Source organism: Vulpes vulpes, chromosome 2, assembly GCF_048418805.1.
Source record: "Vulpes vulpes isolate BD-2025 chromosome 2, VulVul3, whole genome shotgun sequence".
Lineage (NCBI taxonomy): Eukaryota > Metazoa > Chordata > Mammalia > Carnivora > Canidae > Vulpes > Vulpes vulpes.
The window spans coordinates 44,081,841-44,097,051 of record NC_132781.1 but is presented as its reverse complement, the minus strand read 5'-3'; the positions used below and the strand labels follow the sequence as shown (position 1 = coordinate 44,097,051).

Genomic DNA, 15,211 nt, shown 5'->3' with positions numbered 1-15,211 from the left:
GATCAAATTTGAAAACTATCATTTTTAATTAGAAAGGCTTTTCTCTAATTATGAAAGAATTCTTCCATTTTTCTTCTAATGCTTGCAGGGTTTTTATTTTTTTTATTTATTTTTATTTTTTATTTATTTTTTTTATTTATTTATGATAGTCACAGAGAGAGAGAGAGAGAGGCAGAGACACAGGCAGAGGGAGAAACAGGCTCCATGCACCAGGAGCCTGACGTGGGATTCGATCCTGGGTCTCCAGGATCGCGCCCTGGGTCAAAGGCAGGCGCCAAACCGCTGCGCCACCCAGGGATCCCAGGGTTTTTATTTTTATATTTGAATCTCTAATCCACTTAGAATTTATCCTGGCATAGGGTATAAGGTATAGATCTAACTTTTTTCCCCCCGAGAGACTACCTGGTTTACACACATTTTTCCTTTCATCCTCTCTCTGCCCCTTAATTTGATGCCATTTTTATCATTCTAAAGCCTCTGGGCTTTCAGTTCTGTTCTATTAGTTTGTTTATTCATTTGCCAATAACTCTATTTTACTTGCTGAAGCTACTTATAATGTAATATTTGTGAGGCTAGTCCCATCTCATTCTTCTGTGTTTTCCTGTTTTGGCATTGGTCTAATTAAGGCATCTGTACTATTAAAGATTTGGTGAACAGTGAGTAAGGTAGTTTACTTAGAATCTTAGGGCAGAGCTAGAATGGTATTTCTCAAAAAGAAGTCTATTAAAAGCTTCTCAGATGTCTGGTTAAGATCAACTGTTGCAAAAAGTAACATTTTCTAGTGTGATCATCTCTTTTGGATTCTGGAAGAGAAGAGAGAATTATTTTTTTGATAGCCTTAGAGGACATCTCTGACACTGAATAAGGAACTAACCTCAGGTTAATTCTTAAACGTTCTTAATACTTTTTTTTTTTTTTTAATTTTTTTTTTTAATTTATTTATGATAGTCACACATACAGAGAGAGAGGCAGAGACACAGGCAGAGGGAGAAGCAGGCTCCATGCACCGGGAGCCCGACGTGGGATTCGATCCCGGGTCTCCAGGATCGCGCCCTGGGCCAAAGGCAGGCGCGAAACCGCTGCGCCACCCAGGGATCCCCTAATTCTTAAACGTTCTTAAAGGGAATAGATAATGTTCACATATTATGTTTCCTTTTTTACTACAGAGATATATAATAGGAAAACTAATAAGTACTTCAACCAAAGACTCTCTTTAATAGTTAAAATTCTTGAGTAATAGGAATTAAATATTTAAATTTAGGTAGCCTCTTTTAAGTATTCTGGAGCTAAAAGTTAGTTGACTGAATTACTTCAGAAGTGAAAATTTCACATCTCCAAACAATACAAAATCCTTAGTTAAAATGGAGATAAATTGTGTTATCTATCATGTTTGCTTACAACCCTAAATACATTTTACATCATTATCTGTCTTGAAAACCAAATATAATGAAGATCTTTATTCCTTAACTTTGTAAACTATCATTTAAATGTCTTCATTGAATCTGAAGTCACATTTTTCTTTTTAGCTCATTGAGGATCAGAAATTTTTTTGAAAATAAACTTGTATGTCTTCTGTCATAATTAATGGATGCTGTTAAAAGAAAGACAAAAGCCCAGGAACATGTTTTCTTCTCAAAGTAGATGAAAAACTTTTATCCTTCTAACTCTTGACTTGAAAGAATATTCAAAATTGCTTACTGAGTCAGACTTGGATCCATCCAGCCCAAGGTTCTATTTCTGATGATAGCACTCAGGAGGCATACTGTGTGAAGCATTCTGGACCTCCATAGCATGCAGTCAAGTATTTCTCAGTGCCTGTTATATGAGAAGAGTTGCAGATAATACATGTAAAGTAACTTACATTTAATAGGGAAATAAAATAAGTAATACAAAGTGAAGTAAATGTCATGAGAGATATGCAAGCATATTTAACTACAATGATAGAATTGCTACAGTTTACTTGGTGATCAAGAAAGACTTCCTGGAGAAAGTTGCATTTGAGATGTGCTTTGAATGAAGTGAATTTGGAGTAAAAAGCATTCTGGGTATGCTCAAGGCAGATTTGGTGAGCAGTGAGTAGGGTAGTTTACTTAGAATCTTAGGGCAGAGCTAGAATGGTATTTCTCAAAAAGTAGTCTGAAGTCTGTCTGCATTAGAATGATCAGAAGTTTGTCAAAAAATGCATATTTCAGGGTCCCACTGCAAATACACTGAATCTGAATCTCTGGAGATGATCCGTATAATCTGCATTAAATTAGTGATCCTGAGGCACATTGAAGTTTGAAGCTAGAATAATGTGGAAAGTTAGAATTAGATATAACATCATAGGAGTTTTGAATACTAGGATGAGAATTTAATTTAGTAGGAAATGAGACGTTAGGAAGATTTTTGAAGAGTGATGTGAAATAAAGCTGGACTTTAGGAGATTAATTAGGTGAAGTTGGAAGGAGGAGAGTTAGGGAGACTAGTTATGAAGTTGTAGCAGTTCAGGTGGTACTAATTTGGCCTGAACAAGGGTAGTGACAAGAGAAATGGAAAAGAGTGGAGAAATTGAGAGAGCTCTTGGAGGAAAAATCTGTATAACTTGGCAGCTTATCTGCCAAGAATTCATCATTAAAAATAATGTTAAGGAGGGGATCCCTGGGTAGCTCAGTGGTTTAGCGCCTGCCTTAGGCCCAGGGCATGATCCCGGAGTCCCGGGATCGAGTCCCGCGTCGGGCTCCCTGCATGGATCCTGCTTCTCCCTCTGCCTGTATCTCTGCCTCTCTCTCTGTGTGTCTCTCATAAATAAATAAGTGAAATCTTAAAAATATATATATATAATTTTAAGGAAATGAATAAACACAAACAAGAAACAGAATCAGACCAAAAATACAGACGACAAACTGATGTTCGCCATACAGAAGGAGGTTGGAGGGGTGGGCAAAATGGATGAAGGGGAATGGGAGTTACAGACTTCCAGTTATAGAATGAATAAGTCATGGGAATAAAAAGTAAAGAGTAGGAAATACAGTCAATGGTAATGTAATAATGATATATGGTAACAGACAGTAGCTACATTTGAGATGAGTGTAGCCTAATGTATAGAGGTACTGAATCACTGTTTTACAACTGAAACTAAAGTAACATTGTATGTCAACTATATTCAAATTAAAAAATATATATATTTTTTCAAATTAAAAAAATTTTTTAAAGAATACAGTTAATCTGGGAGAATGCTTTTGTGGTTCACGCAAGTCAGAGAAACTATTTTCAGAGACCTGTGAAGAGGAAAAATAATTGCCTTTAAAGTGCCAAGTCCCAAGGCACTCACTGTCCAGTTGGAGATGGTTTTCAAGCATATGGAATCAATTCTGGAGCTCAGGAAAGAGAATGATCAAGTGATAATGATGATAGTACAAATGGCTAAAGCTTTGGGAATGATTTAAATCCCTGAGGGAGAATAGAAGCCATTTTTGAGCATGTTATGAAGACACACATGTAAGTTGTGTCTTTCTACATTGTCAACTTTATTCAGTCATAAAGCAGGGTTAAAATAATTATAAAGCAGGTTCGGGATTCCAAATTCATTGATTGTATGTTTAACTTGGCTTCATACACATCACACAAAGGAAAGTGCAACACAAAGTCATACAGCAGACAAGATACAGCAAGGGTAAGAAGTTAACAAATGCAAAGTCAGTTGGGGCCTTGGCCTGGATAGGGTCACCTCTAGGCATGTGCTACTTGTTATGTTCAAGCAGTGGAGAATCTGTTCAGAGATGAGTCAGGCAGAGCTTTGGTGGCAGTTGCCTTTTTGATTTGGTCAGTTGTGAAAGGGTCAACATCTGTTGTAGGGTCTGACAGTTTGCTGCAAAAATCCTCCCATTTTTAGAGTTAATCAGCTGTGAGCCTTTTGCAGGCTTCCTCTGATTGTGCTATCAGTTCTGGTTGTCAGCCTTTGCTGGTTTTGGCAATATCTGGTCTTAGCCACTGCAACACCCTTAGCTGCTTATGTCACTGCTTGACATAAGTCACTGCTTGATGTGAATGATTCCATCTTGCTTCCTCCAGGGGAATAGAACAGATGTGAGTAAAGAATTCTGGAAAATACCCATTTCTGTAAAAGTGAGTGCCAGAACTATGTTGTGATGTAGGCACTGGTCATCAGTGTCAGATGTTGCAGATAGGTCAGATAATAATGAGGACTGAGAAAAAGCTGCTGATTTCCTGAATAGGGGTGTGTCAGGAAAAGTCAGCAGAAAGGAGAAGGGAAGGAGCTAGATGGAGAGGAGTCAGACCACACAAGAAAAGAAAGGCAGTTTCAAGAAGCTTGGCAATGAAGAGAAAGAAAAAAGTTGATGCTCATTAAGTATTAATGGAATGCCTACTAAATATTAAGCATATCTAAGCACTAGGATTACAGTGATGACCAATACAGACATGGTCCCTGCTCTCATGGACTTTATGTTCTGGTGGAGGGAGACACACAACACAGTAAATGAACCAAGAAACTATCTAATGCGATACACATACTTTGAAGAACAAATAATATGATGATTGTTGAGGTGGTCAGGAAAAGCCTTTCTGTGGTCAAATTTGAGCTAAGACATGAGAAACAGGAAGACCAGCCATGCAGAGATGTGGATACAGAGCATACCAGACACAGGGGACAGTAAGTACAAAAACTATAAGCTTAGTATTTTGAAGAACAAAAGAAGACAGTGTGGCTTGGCTTGGAAAGAAGGTGAAAATGGTTGGAATGGGTCTTGTAGAGGAAAGGAGAACTGGCTTACATGTGGCCTGCAAGCCATGGTAGTGAGGTAACCATGACAGTTTTAAAAAAAGAAAAAAAATCCCTCTGAGTGTTTTGAGAATGGATAGTAAAGCAGAGAGAGAAAGTAGGGAGGTGAGTTAGGGGGCTCTTGTGGTTATGTAATGAGAGGTTATAGTGATTTGGACCAGGCTGGTGACAGTGAGGATAGAGAGAAGTAAATACATTTTGGAGTGTATTTCTGAAGTGAAGTAGTCAGGACTTGCTAATATGGAAGGGACAGGTAAAAGGAAAGAATCTAGTGATGTCATGGTAGCTTGAGGTGGAGAGCTTGCAGATATGAAAGAAGGTCTTTTGGCAGTTAGGGAGTGTGAGGGAACCCATGTGTGGAAAGGGCTAGCAAATGCAAATGAGAAAAATAATAAATACTAAGGTTTTAGAGAAGGGAAAGAACAGATGTGGTCTAAAGTAGTGCTTTCAAACTTTAATGTGCTTACCAGTTCCCTAGAGATCTTATTAAAATGCAGACTGATTCAGGTCTGGATAGAACTGGAAATGCAGATTTCTAACTGTTTCTTTGATTCAGACACCACTCTAGAAGTATCCTCAAAGTCATCATTTAACTATTAGTTATCAGCTTTCTATATGAACTCATTTCCTTTAACATCACAGAAGGGCACATAGCTTTTATTTATTTATTTATTTATTTATTTATTTATTTATTTATTTATTTATTTGGAGTAAATACATTTATTGATACCCATTTTATATAGTTCAGTGAAATAATCTATAAATATAAAAGCATTTTCTTTTGGATATCCCCATGGTCCATGTAAATACTCAACAGTCAAAATCATCTGCAGGAAGCGCTGCAAGTCACACTGTTAGGTTTACAGACCTGAATATACACATTTCATTAAACAGCGGCACTTATGTACTCAAGTGGTCCAGTGGCTTTGGAATACAGGACTACTGGGCATGTCGAGTAAAAATAATGTGTCACTTTAAATCAATGGACAGGGTATCAACCATCAACAAAAAGAAATAATTATGAATTAATATCCTAGGTGAAGAAAGTACCACAGTTGACACTCGGTGTCAGAATACTGGAGACAAAGTATGTTTAATGACACATGTTGTGGTGCCATGTGCTCTCTCCAACTCCCAGTGGACAGTCCACCAGTGCCTTATTAGGGTCATTCATGGCCAACAAAACAGCAATTCTTAGAGAATCTAGATAGCTTAGAATAAAAGGTATGTAGCGGCTGGTACCAAGTTTAAAGAGATATGAGCTAAGTATTTCAATGACATAATGAGTATCTCCCCTAGGAGGAGGAAATTGTGGAGAAAACAAATTTTTAAAATTCCCATTGTTACACTGATCATGATCACTTATCTAATGGAGGAGAAGGAACCCAGATATCTGGTACCCAAAACACAAGGGGCACATAGCTTTTAAGTATACTTTTTAATGTCTTTCCCTGCCTAAAAATATATGTAATGCCTCCAGAAAATATCTCCTCTGCCACAGGTAGGTGTTTTTATTTTATTTTTTTAATTAATTTATTTTAGAGAGGGTTGGGACTGGGAGAGGGAAAGGGAAAAAGAGTCTTAAGCAGGCAGAGCCCAACTCAGGGCTTGATCCCAGGATCCCGAGACCAGTCTGAGCTGAAACCAAGAGTTGGGCGCTTAGCTGACTGCAACACCCAGACACCCGTTGATTCTGTTTTTAATCATTGCCTTTCTTTCATTCCCCACTAGAAAGCAGTAGAGAGCTGTCTTCTCTGCTCTGCTCATGAGCAGTCACCAAGGTCCCTACTCCTTCCCTCTTGTAACTAGCTTGTTTACTCTCCACATTGAATTTTCTTTCTTCATAGTTCACCTGTTTTCTGTTACCATTTTTGTGTATGACTTTTCTACTCTGTGATCAATAGGTCCATTTACCTTTGAGCTTAATTCCTTGGTCAGTAAGGAGCAGATGAATTTTTGTTTTAAGATTTTATTTATTTATTCATGAGAGACACAGAGAGAGAGGCAGGGACACAGGCAGAGGGAGAAGCAGGCTCCATGCCGGGAGCCCGATGTGGGACTTGATTCCAGGACCCCAGGATCAGGCTCTGGGCTGAAGGCGGCGCTAAACCGCTGAGCCACCTGGGCTGCCCCCGGAGCAGATGATTTCTTAAGGGCACTGTAACTTTGCCTTTTTATAACAATAGTAGCAACTAGTATTTCTACAGTGCTTTAGATTTTATTGTACACTCTCTCAACAACCCAGTGTTGTAAGTACAAATAAAGATTCCAAGATTCTGTCACTTCTGTAGTGGTTCCAAGCCCTGAAATCTTTTACCTTCTCTAGTTTTACTCCATTACAAGTTGTTAGGTTATCTTTGAACTGCCTTTCCATTGTAACCCTTCTTCCATACCATGTCTGCCTGTAGCAGACTTTAAGCTCTCACCCTTGTAAAGATTCATGACTCACTCAACTGTTGCCCCACTTTACTCGCCCATCCCCCACGTCGGTCTCCCACTGAGCCAGGTGTATGGGAATTGACTCACAGCCACATCATTTGTCTTTGAGATCCACACATCCACTGCTTCCTGTTCCGTGCTTCATGCTTTCTGTGTCCTTTTTTCTTTTTCCATTCCTTTATTCATGTTAGATTTCAGCAAATCGTTGAAAATGAACAGATCTCTCTGGGAAAAGTATTTTTAGAGACCAATTACAATAGACCCTTCTTCATAAAATTAGACTTGAGAGGCAGAACTTTCTTTATAATTTACATTCTGCCTACTTATAGGCAATATAATAGATAATAATACAGGCAACAAATACAAAATGAATATAAACTGGAAATAGGACTTTTGCCTTTCTGCCCCCAGCTGCAGCTTTTTGATGCATTACAAGTTGGTCCTCATATTCATATTGTGAAGTTAGTTTCAACTTCCAGTAATTTTAATTAGCCAAGGATATAAAATCATAGAAGCCAGTTGACCACAAGAGGCAGCTATAGATGAGGCATATGGCAGTGGAGCTTCCCTTTACTCCTCAAAGTGTGCGAGGGAAGGATCTCAGTGACTCCTTCACCAAGATCAATTTTTGGCATATTGCTGCCCTGCCCTCTTATATTTGGTCCACATCACAATTTTAAGACAATATCCTCTAATAGTCTATATTTAAAGGAATAATTACAAACTTTGGATTCTTCCAGGCTATTGTTATTATAGTCATTTTTATTTTATTTTTTTATTTTTTATTTTATTTTATTGTCATTTTTAAAACTATATTCAGAATCAGCAGGGTCACCTTATTATTTGGTTGGGCAATTCAGAGGAAAGCAGACTCAGTTCCCAGGTGACATTAAGGAATAGATCTTTCTACCTTCAGCTTTCTAGCATATTGGAAAACCTATATTCCCTGGATGCACTCCCTTGACTCTGTTTTAATACTTTTTTATTGGATTGGTTCTGATGCTAAGTGTAATATAAAATCACAATTACGAGTCATTATCCAGTAATATTTTTTTTAACACATATACCCGATACTGTCCAGCTAGGCATTGGGGATTTAGCAGTCAACAATACAGACAGGAATTCCAGCCTTCGTATAGTTTACTTTCTAATAGAGATGAATAGAATAAGTAAAAAGTATAATATGCCAGAAGGTAAGTGCTATGAACAAAAATAAAGGAAAGATCGGAAGTGCTGGGATGGGGAATGGGTAATTTCAATTGAAGTCACAAATATATTTTCCTAAATGGGCTAATTGTGGCTTTACATATGTACTTATATTCTGAGGGATATGCTTTTAGTCTTACTGTATTCAATTGTGTGTAATGACTTGTGTTCAATTTCTGGTATCTTTCTTTTGTTCTGAAAGCCAAATGTATCTCGTGAGAAGCAGGTGATGCTCCCAGGTTGACCACCAGAGAGCAGAATTGGCTGTCCAAAGCTCTCTTGTCAGTTTTGTACCTTTGAGAACAGGGAATGTTATTTTAGAACAGCAGATCCTCTTATCAAGAAGATAAAGTATCAGGGACTCTGGAGATTATACTTTGGAAAATTTTTTTAAGTTAGAGCTCATTTAACTATTTTAGTTGGCTTCAAGCCAGGTACTCTTTCCAGAGTGTTACAAACTGACGTGAATGTGAATGGCTTTGGATAATTATAATCATGGTAAACAAATAATATAAAACAAAGCAACATGTCTCAAATAATGGTTTTATTAAAAATTCTAGAAAAAAGGATGTCACTCTTACTTTCATTTATGCATTATGGGCATCTTTAATAAAATTTCAGATTTATAAAACATATGCAATAGGGCATAAGCATTTATCTTGCAGAAGGATTCACCATAGAATCCATTTAGATAGCAAAAATTTGAATTTCCACTAATGTATTTTTGGGGAGAAGGAGGAAATGATTTAACATTTTTTACTTTAGATAGAGCCAAATAGACAGTAAGGTACTATGTAAGTTATAGTGTAAAACATCTGTATTTATATTTAAAATGTATTTAAAAGTAAACAAATTCATCTAGTTGTCTTAATATCAATGGGCTTAGCTCTAGCCTTTCCTTTTTATTGGCCACTGTCTGGCAGAGCTTGATAAACCACCCTTGGTTGACTAAGAATTGATCAAAATGGTCTCACTGATATATGGCCATACACATATAACAAATACTAAGTTGATAGTACACATCATTTAACAGTGTGATGGTTACCAGAAGGAAGGGGATAAGAGGATGGGTTAAATAGGTGATGGGCATTAAGGAGTATACTTGTCATGATTGAGCACAGGATACTGTGTGGAAGTGTTGAATTAACTATATTGTACCCCTGAAACTACTATTATGCTGTACATTAACTGGAATTAAAATAAAAGCTGTAAAAAAAAGTACACATCATTTAAGTTTATAAAACTTTCCTCATCAAAGCGTGTTCTAGCTGTACACTTTCATTGTCATTGTCTTGAGCATAGTTACCAATGACAGTGTCCTCCTCATGACAGATTCGCACGGTTGCCATATGTGACCTTGATGCTGAGCAAATACAAATGATTCTCTAGTCCATGTGAATCCCAAACAACTCATTAATCCATGGTTAGAGTAGTTCAATTACAGTTGCTCATATGATGCCCTGCCTCTTCAGTAGTAGAAACCAACCTGAGAATGATACAGCCTTAAGAGAGAGGTGGTTTAAGGACTAACTGTTCAGGCCCATATAGTAAATACTGGTAAAGGAATATTCTCTCTTGGAAAACAGAACATAACAAAATGAAAGGCAAGCATAACCTCTTCCGTTGGTTAATCTGCTTCTGTGAAGATGGTAGAATCATGCTCTGTCTTCTATAATAACCCATGAATTAAGAATCTCTTTTTCCTTAATCATTGGCCTAATGTAACAAGCAGACTTGTTCCTTGTTTTCTAGCTTTGGTTCAGAGCATAAATTTGAACCGTGGTATCAGGTTCCAGTCTCTCCCAAGTGCTTTGAGGCCTGAAATGCAGTGGGGATGATGAAGAGAAATAAATACATAGCAGTTTCAGTTTTGATGATGAAATACAAATGCAAACTAAGCATTAGGAGATCTTGCGAATGTGTTCCCTGATGGATGCAGAAGTCAGATAGGGACGAGGGTATCTAATACATTTCCCTCAAGGTCAAACTGGAAAAAGTTCTGGCTTCTGAAATCAACCACTCAAGTACAGCTAAGGAGTACCCAAAACTAAGCTTTTAATGTGGTCTTTCAGAGTAAAAGTGATGGGTGAGGATGGGAGAGGCATAGATTATCTGGTGATTTCACTAGAACAAAGGTAGGAGCAGATATTTCTGAAGGGGAAGGACTAGAAAGTGAAAAAAGAATGTGGGTTCCGTCAGGTTAAGGACAGCAGGGTTCTCCAGAGTAGAATAGGTCCTAGGAGAAGGAGGGGAAAGAGAAGTGTTTCTTAGAGGCTATAGCTTTGTTTTGTTCTCTAAGCTTTTGCCTGCTTTTCGGGTACCTTTGGGATATGGCACAGGTCATCCTCTGAGATAGTCATCTTCCTAGGTTGAGACCACAGTGATGGAAAGAGCCCATAGAATTCGTAGGACATTATTTTAAAAATAAAATAGCTCCACTGCTTCCAGGAACGACTCTGCAACATAGGATAGGCTACCCTAATCGTATCCATATTTAGTACACCTTTTCTTAAAATTTAGAAGGACAAAGTTCAGAGATTTTCATTCTAACAGAGAATTTTCCAAAGTATAAGTTTCTAGTAGATGAAATGAGAAAAAAAACCGGTGTTATTTTGGGAGCCATTGTTCTTCCCTTAACTGGAGGAAAACGAGAAATGTCCTTAATTATAAATGGAATTGATAGATGATGATTTCCTAGTATAATCAGCTTGTGGCAGGTGTGAGTCCATAGTCCATTTGTCAGAAATGGCCTGGAGCTGGCATGTTTGACTTAACTATTACCGAGTTCTGGGACGTTGGAGTGTAGGAAAACATTGTCTATACCTGTGAATAAGGCCTCAACCATCAGAATGTTTTTAAAGAGAGCAGAAGCTGAGTTTGAACTGAATTCAAATTTCATGCCAGTTGCTAGAGAACTTTTGATTTAAGAAAACTGTTTTAATGTGGTTCTTCTAGGGCTTGTTGGGATATGTCTAAGACCTAGTTCCTGTCCGTACTGATTAAGTCTAGTGGTGGGGAAGACCTTAGAGAAACATAAATGGCTCTATGGAATCAAATGTTAAATTTTTATGCCAGGGGCAGCCCGGGTGACTCAGCGGTTTAGCGCCACTTTCGGTCCAGGCCGTGATCCCGGAGTCCTGGGATCAAGTCCCACGTCGGGCTCCCTGTATGGAGCCTGCTTCTCCCTCTGCCTGTGTCTCTGCCTCTCTCTCGCTCTCTGTCTCTCTGTCTCTCATGAATAAATAAATAAAATCTTAAAAAAAAAATTTTATGCCAGAAGTGTTCAAAGAATGGTTTGTGTGAGCTGGAATAATTAATGAAAACTGAAAACTTTCTGAGGGAAGAGTATTCTGTACTGAGCTATAAAGTATGGGAGTAGGATTGGGATCTCAGGAACAGAGGAGATAACAAAATTATGAAGGTGATAGTGAGTTGAGTGCATTCAGTGGACAGTAAAGAGACCCAGACAAGTCTGACTGGAGAGCAGGGTCCATGGTGGGAAATAATGTTTGGTGAAGTTACAAGGGGCCTTTAAAAACTGGGAAAGGCACATTAAAACCACATTGAGATTCAATTACATAACCACCAAAATGGCTAAAATTAAAAATAGAATGTTGGGTATTGGGAGGAATGAAGTACGATTGAAATTTCCTTACTTTTTTTTTTTTTTCTCTCTCTCTCATACTGGTGAATATATAAGTTCCTTCAACCATTTTGAGAACTGTTTGGATAAAAATGTCCATAGCAGCTTTATTCATACTAACCCAAACTGCAAATAACTCTCATGTCTCATCAACAGTAGAGTAGATAAACCATAATGTGTTTACACAGTGGAATACTACAGAGCAGTGAAGAATGGATTAGTAATCCCACTCATAGGCATTATGTCAACCAAAGAATCAGACACTAAAGAGAATATGCTGACTGATGAGTCACTGAACTCTCTCTCTGAAACTAATAATACACTATATGTTAATTAATTTAATTTAAATTTAAAAAAGAATATGCTATATGAGTCCATTTATATGAACTTAAAGAACAGACAAAATTAATCATTGGTTATATAAGTTAAAATGGCACTTACCTTGGGGGAAGTGTTGGTTATTGATTGCAGAGGATCCAGGGAACCTCAGGAGTCCTGGAAATGTTTCATATATTAATCTAAATGGTAGTTATATGAGTATAAGTGTATGTGAAAAGTTGAATAGAGTTGTATGTTTCAAATTAGTCCACTTTACATACTTACTGAATATGTTATGTCTTAGTAAAAAAGTGAGAATAATAAATTAAGTTTCAGAGTTTCGATTTGTTGTGGGAGGTAATACGGAAACATTATGGAATCTTCAATAGGAAATGACTTGAAGAAACTAGTGCTTCTAAAATTATTCATCCTCTAATGATATGGAGACTAGAACAGTGTTCAGGTCAGCTATCATATCTAGATCAAATATAGTGCTAGATGTTATAGGAGAGACAAAATATCCATGACCTGGTCCTTATCCTTAAGAATTTAAGTCTTTTGGAGGAGACAAATTATTTGAAACCCAGAAAGTTATAGTGATAAATGCTTGATTTGTGGGGGTATGGAAATACCACTGAAATCAGATCTGAGTTCAACTCCTAGTTCTACCATTTATTAGTTTTCTGACTTCAGTCAAGTTTATTTCCTTGAATGTTGGTTTCCTTATCTGAAAATAGGAATAATATCTACTACTTTTGTTGAAAAGATTCAGAGATGTGATATTCAAAGATTATAGTACAATGCAGTAGACATTTAGTAAATGTTCCCTTTTCTTAAACCCTGTACTTGTACAGCGATACATATTTTTTTAAAACAATGTATCACCTTCATTTAGATCATGGTTCTTGCACTTATTTGCTATGTGGCCTTTTACTTTTAGGCAGTTTACTTAATCTCTCAATCTTTTAGGAGGAAAAAATGGGAAGGGAGATTATACCTTAAGAGAGAGTTATGAGAATTAAAAGAACCTAGCGGATATGCAGTATCTAGCACAAAAGAAGCATGCTAAATAAATATAAGAACCATTTCTCTTGTATGTAATGGAGTATACAAATGTGTAGTAGAGGGACACTTGGGTGGCTCAGTGGTTAAGTGTCTGCCTTCGGCTCAGGTTGTGATCCCAGAGTCCTAGGATCGAGTCCCACACTGGGCTCCCTGCATGGAGCCTGCTTCTCCCTCTGCCTGTGTCTCTGCCTCTCATGAATAAATAAATAAAATCTTTAAAAAAAAATGTGTAGTACAAATAATGCAGGTAATAAGTGATGAAATTGAATCAGGGTAGTAACTGTGGGGTGGAAGAAGAAGCTGATCTTGTTATATTTTTAAAAGATACAGCAAATTTGATATAGCAGAAGAAGCCTTTCTATACTGTGACCTTTTATAAGGTATCTCTGTATGCCTCTATTTTTGTCTTTTTATAAGATGAAAATAATACAAAATATATCCTTGGATTGTAATGATGCTAACTTGAAGGTGTGACATCATTAAAAACTATGGTAGGGTCTCAACCCAAAAAGTGGTATCTTCCCTTGAAAGTTATTCCAAGCTCCAACTGAAAAGTGAATGCCTTTTCTATGAGTGGAGACCCCGTCACAATCAAAGGAAAACCTAGATACCTAAAGGGAAGAAAATCCATTTATGATATGTGTCATTATTTGTCACTTGAAATATAATCAGCAAAGTAGCAACCCAGGTCTTGTTGGGTATCAGTGGTGAGTGGTTTCTTGACTAAAGTTTATTTAATTTGCAGGGCAAATACTAAGTACTGAATATTAACATTTCAGAATTGTATTGTTCAGTGTTTATGAACTCACAAGTCAACTGATATCAAATCCTGGACCTCAACCTTCAAATTTCTGGAACAATATTAGATTTCCTGTGAAACTTCTAGCCTGATTTAGCTGCTAATTTCTAGTGTTTCCCAAGCTTGAGGAAAGCAAAGAGGTAAAAAGTAAGGCTTTTCCCCAGCCATTGCTCATTTGTCCTTCTCCTTTCTTCCAGATATTCCGAGTGGTGTGCATTTGTTTGGGTAATCCACCAGAGACATTCACCTGGGAGTATCGAGACAAAGATAAAAATTATCAGAGGATTGGTCCCATAACACCATTGGAGTTTTACAGGGAACATGTCAAGCCACTCTTCAATATGGAAAATAAGGTTGGAGACTGGCACTGGCAGCCACTGGCTATTTATTTTCAAATACCTGTTGACTACAAGGAAAGGTCTAAGATTCTTTGGTCATCAAACTAGACACTGAACAAACTTTTTTCTCCTTTTTTTGAGGTATTTTATGTATGTAATGATAAAGTTGGTCATCTGAGGATCTGTCATCTTTCCCCAGTGCTCCTCTTCGGAGACTTTTCTAACTAAAGGCCAGTGGTCAGTTTAATTCCCACACGCTCCTCCAGTTTGGTCCCAGAATTATTCTAAGGTGCAAGCCAATGAAAGGAGATGAAGTGTTTCTCACCATAAGTTCCAAGCATCTCTGTACCATGGGCCTCACTGGGGACTTTCTCATAGAAAGGAGCGCTGTCCTTAAAGCACTGTTCTCTTCAGGTTTTTCCTGTTCTCTTCAGGTCTTCTCCAGCTAACTAGCAAGATGATCAAAGCCTCTTACTCTATTGGCATTTCGACCCTCTTACAAGTGGCTTTGTTTTAGGAGTGGAAACTCAACGTAGTTGCTGTATTGCCAGGAGTTGAGCCTGTCTTGTAACGTGAGAGCAGGAGTCTAATAGTGACAGGATCTCTATCTTGCCATATTT

General features: G+C 37.6%; 1 protein-coding gene across 1 annotated transcript in view; it reads left to right on the top strand.

Annotated features, from left to right (window-relative positions):
* Window positions 1-15,211, top strand: part of BLMH (bleomycin hydrolase) — a 50,255-nt gene that overhangs the window by 11,051 nt on the left and 23,993 nt on the right. Inside the window, exon 7 of the mRNA XM_026016146.2 lies at window positions 14,451-14,606. Coding sequence (XP_025871931.1) covers window positions 14,451-14,606 — 156 coding nt within the window. The remainder of the gene's footprint in view (window positions 1-14,450; window positions 14,607-15,211) is intronic.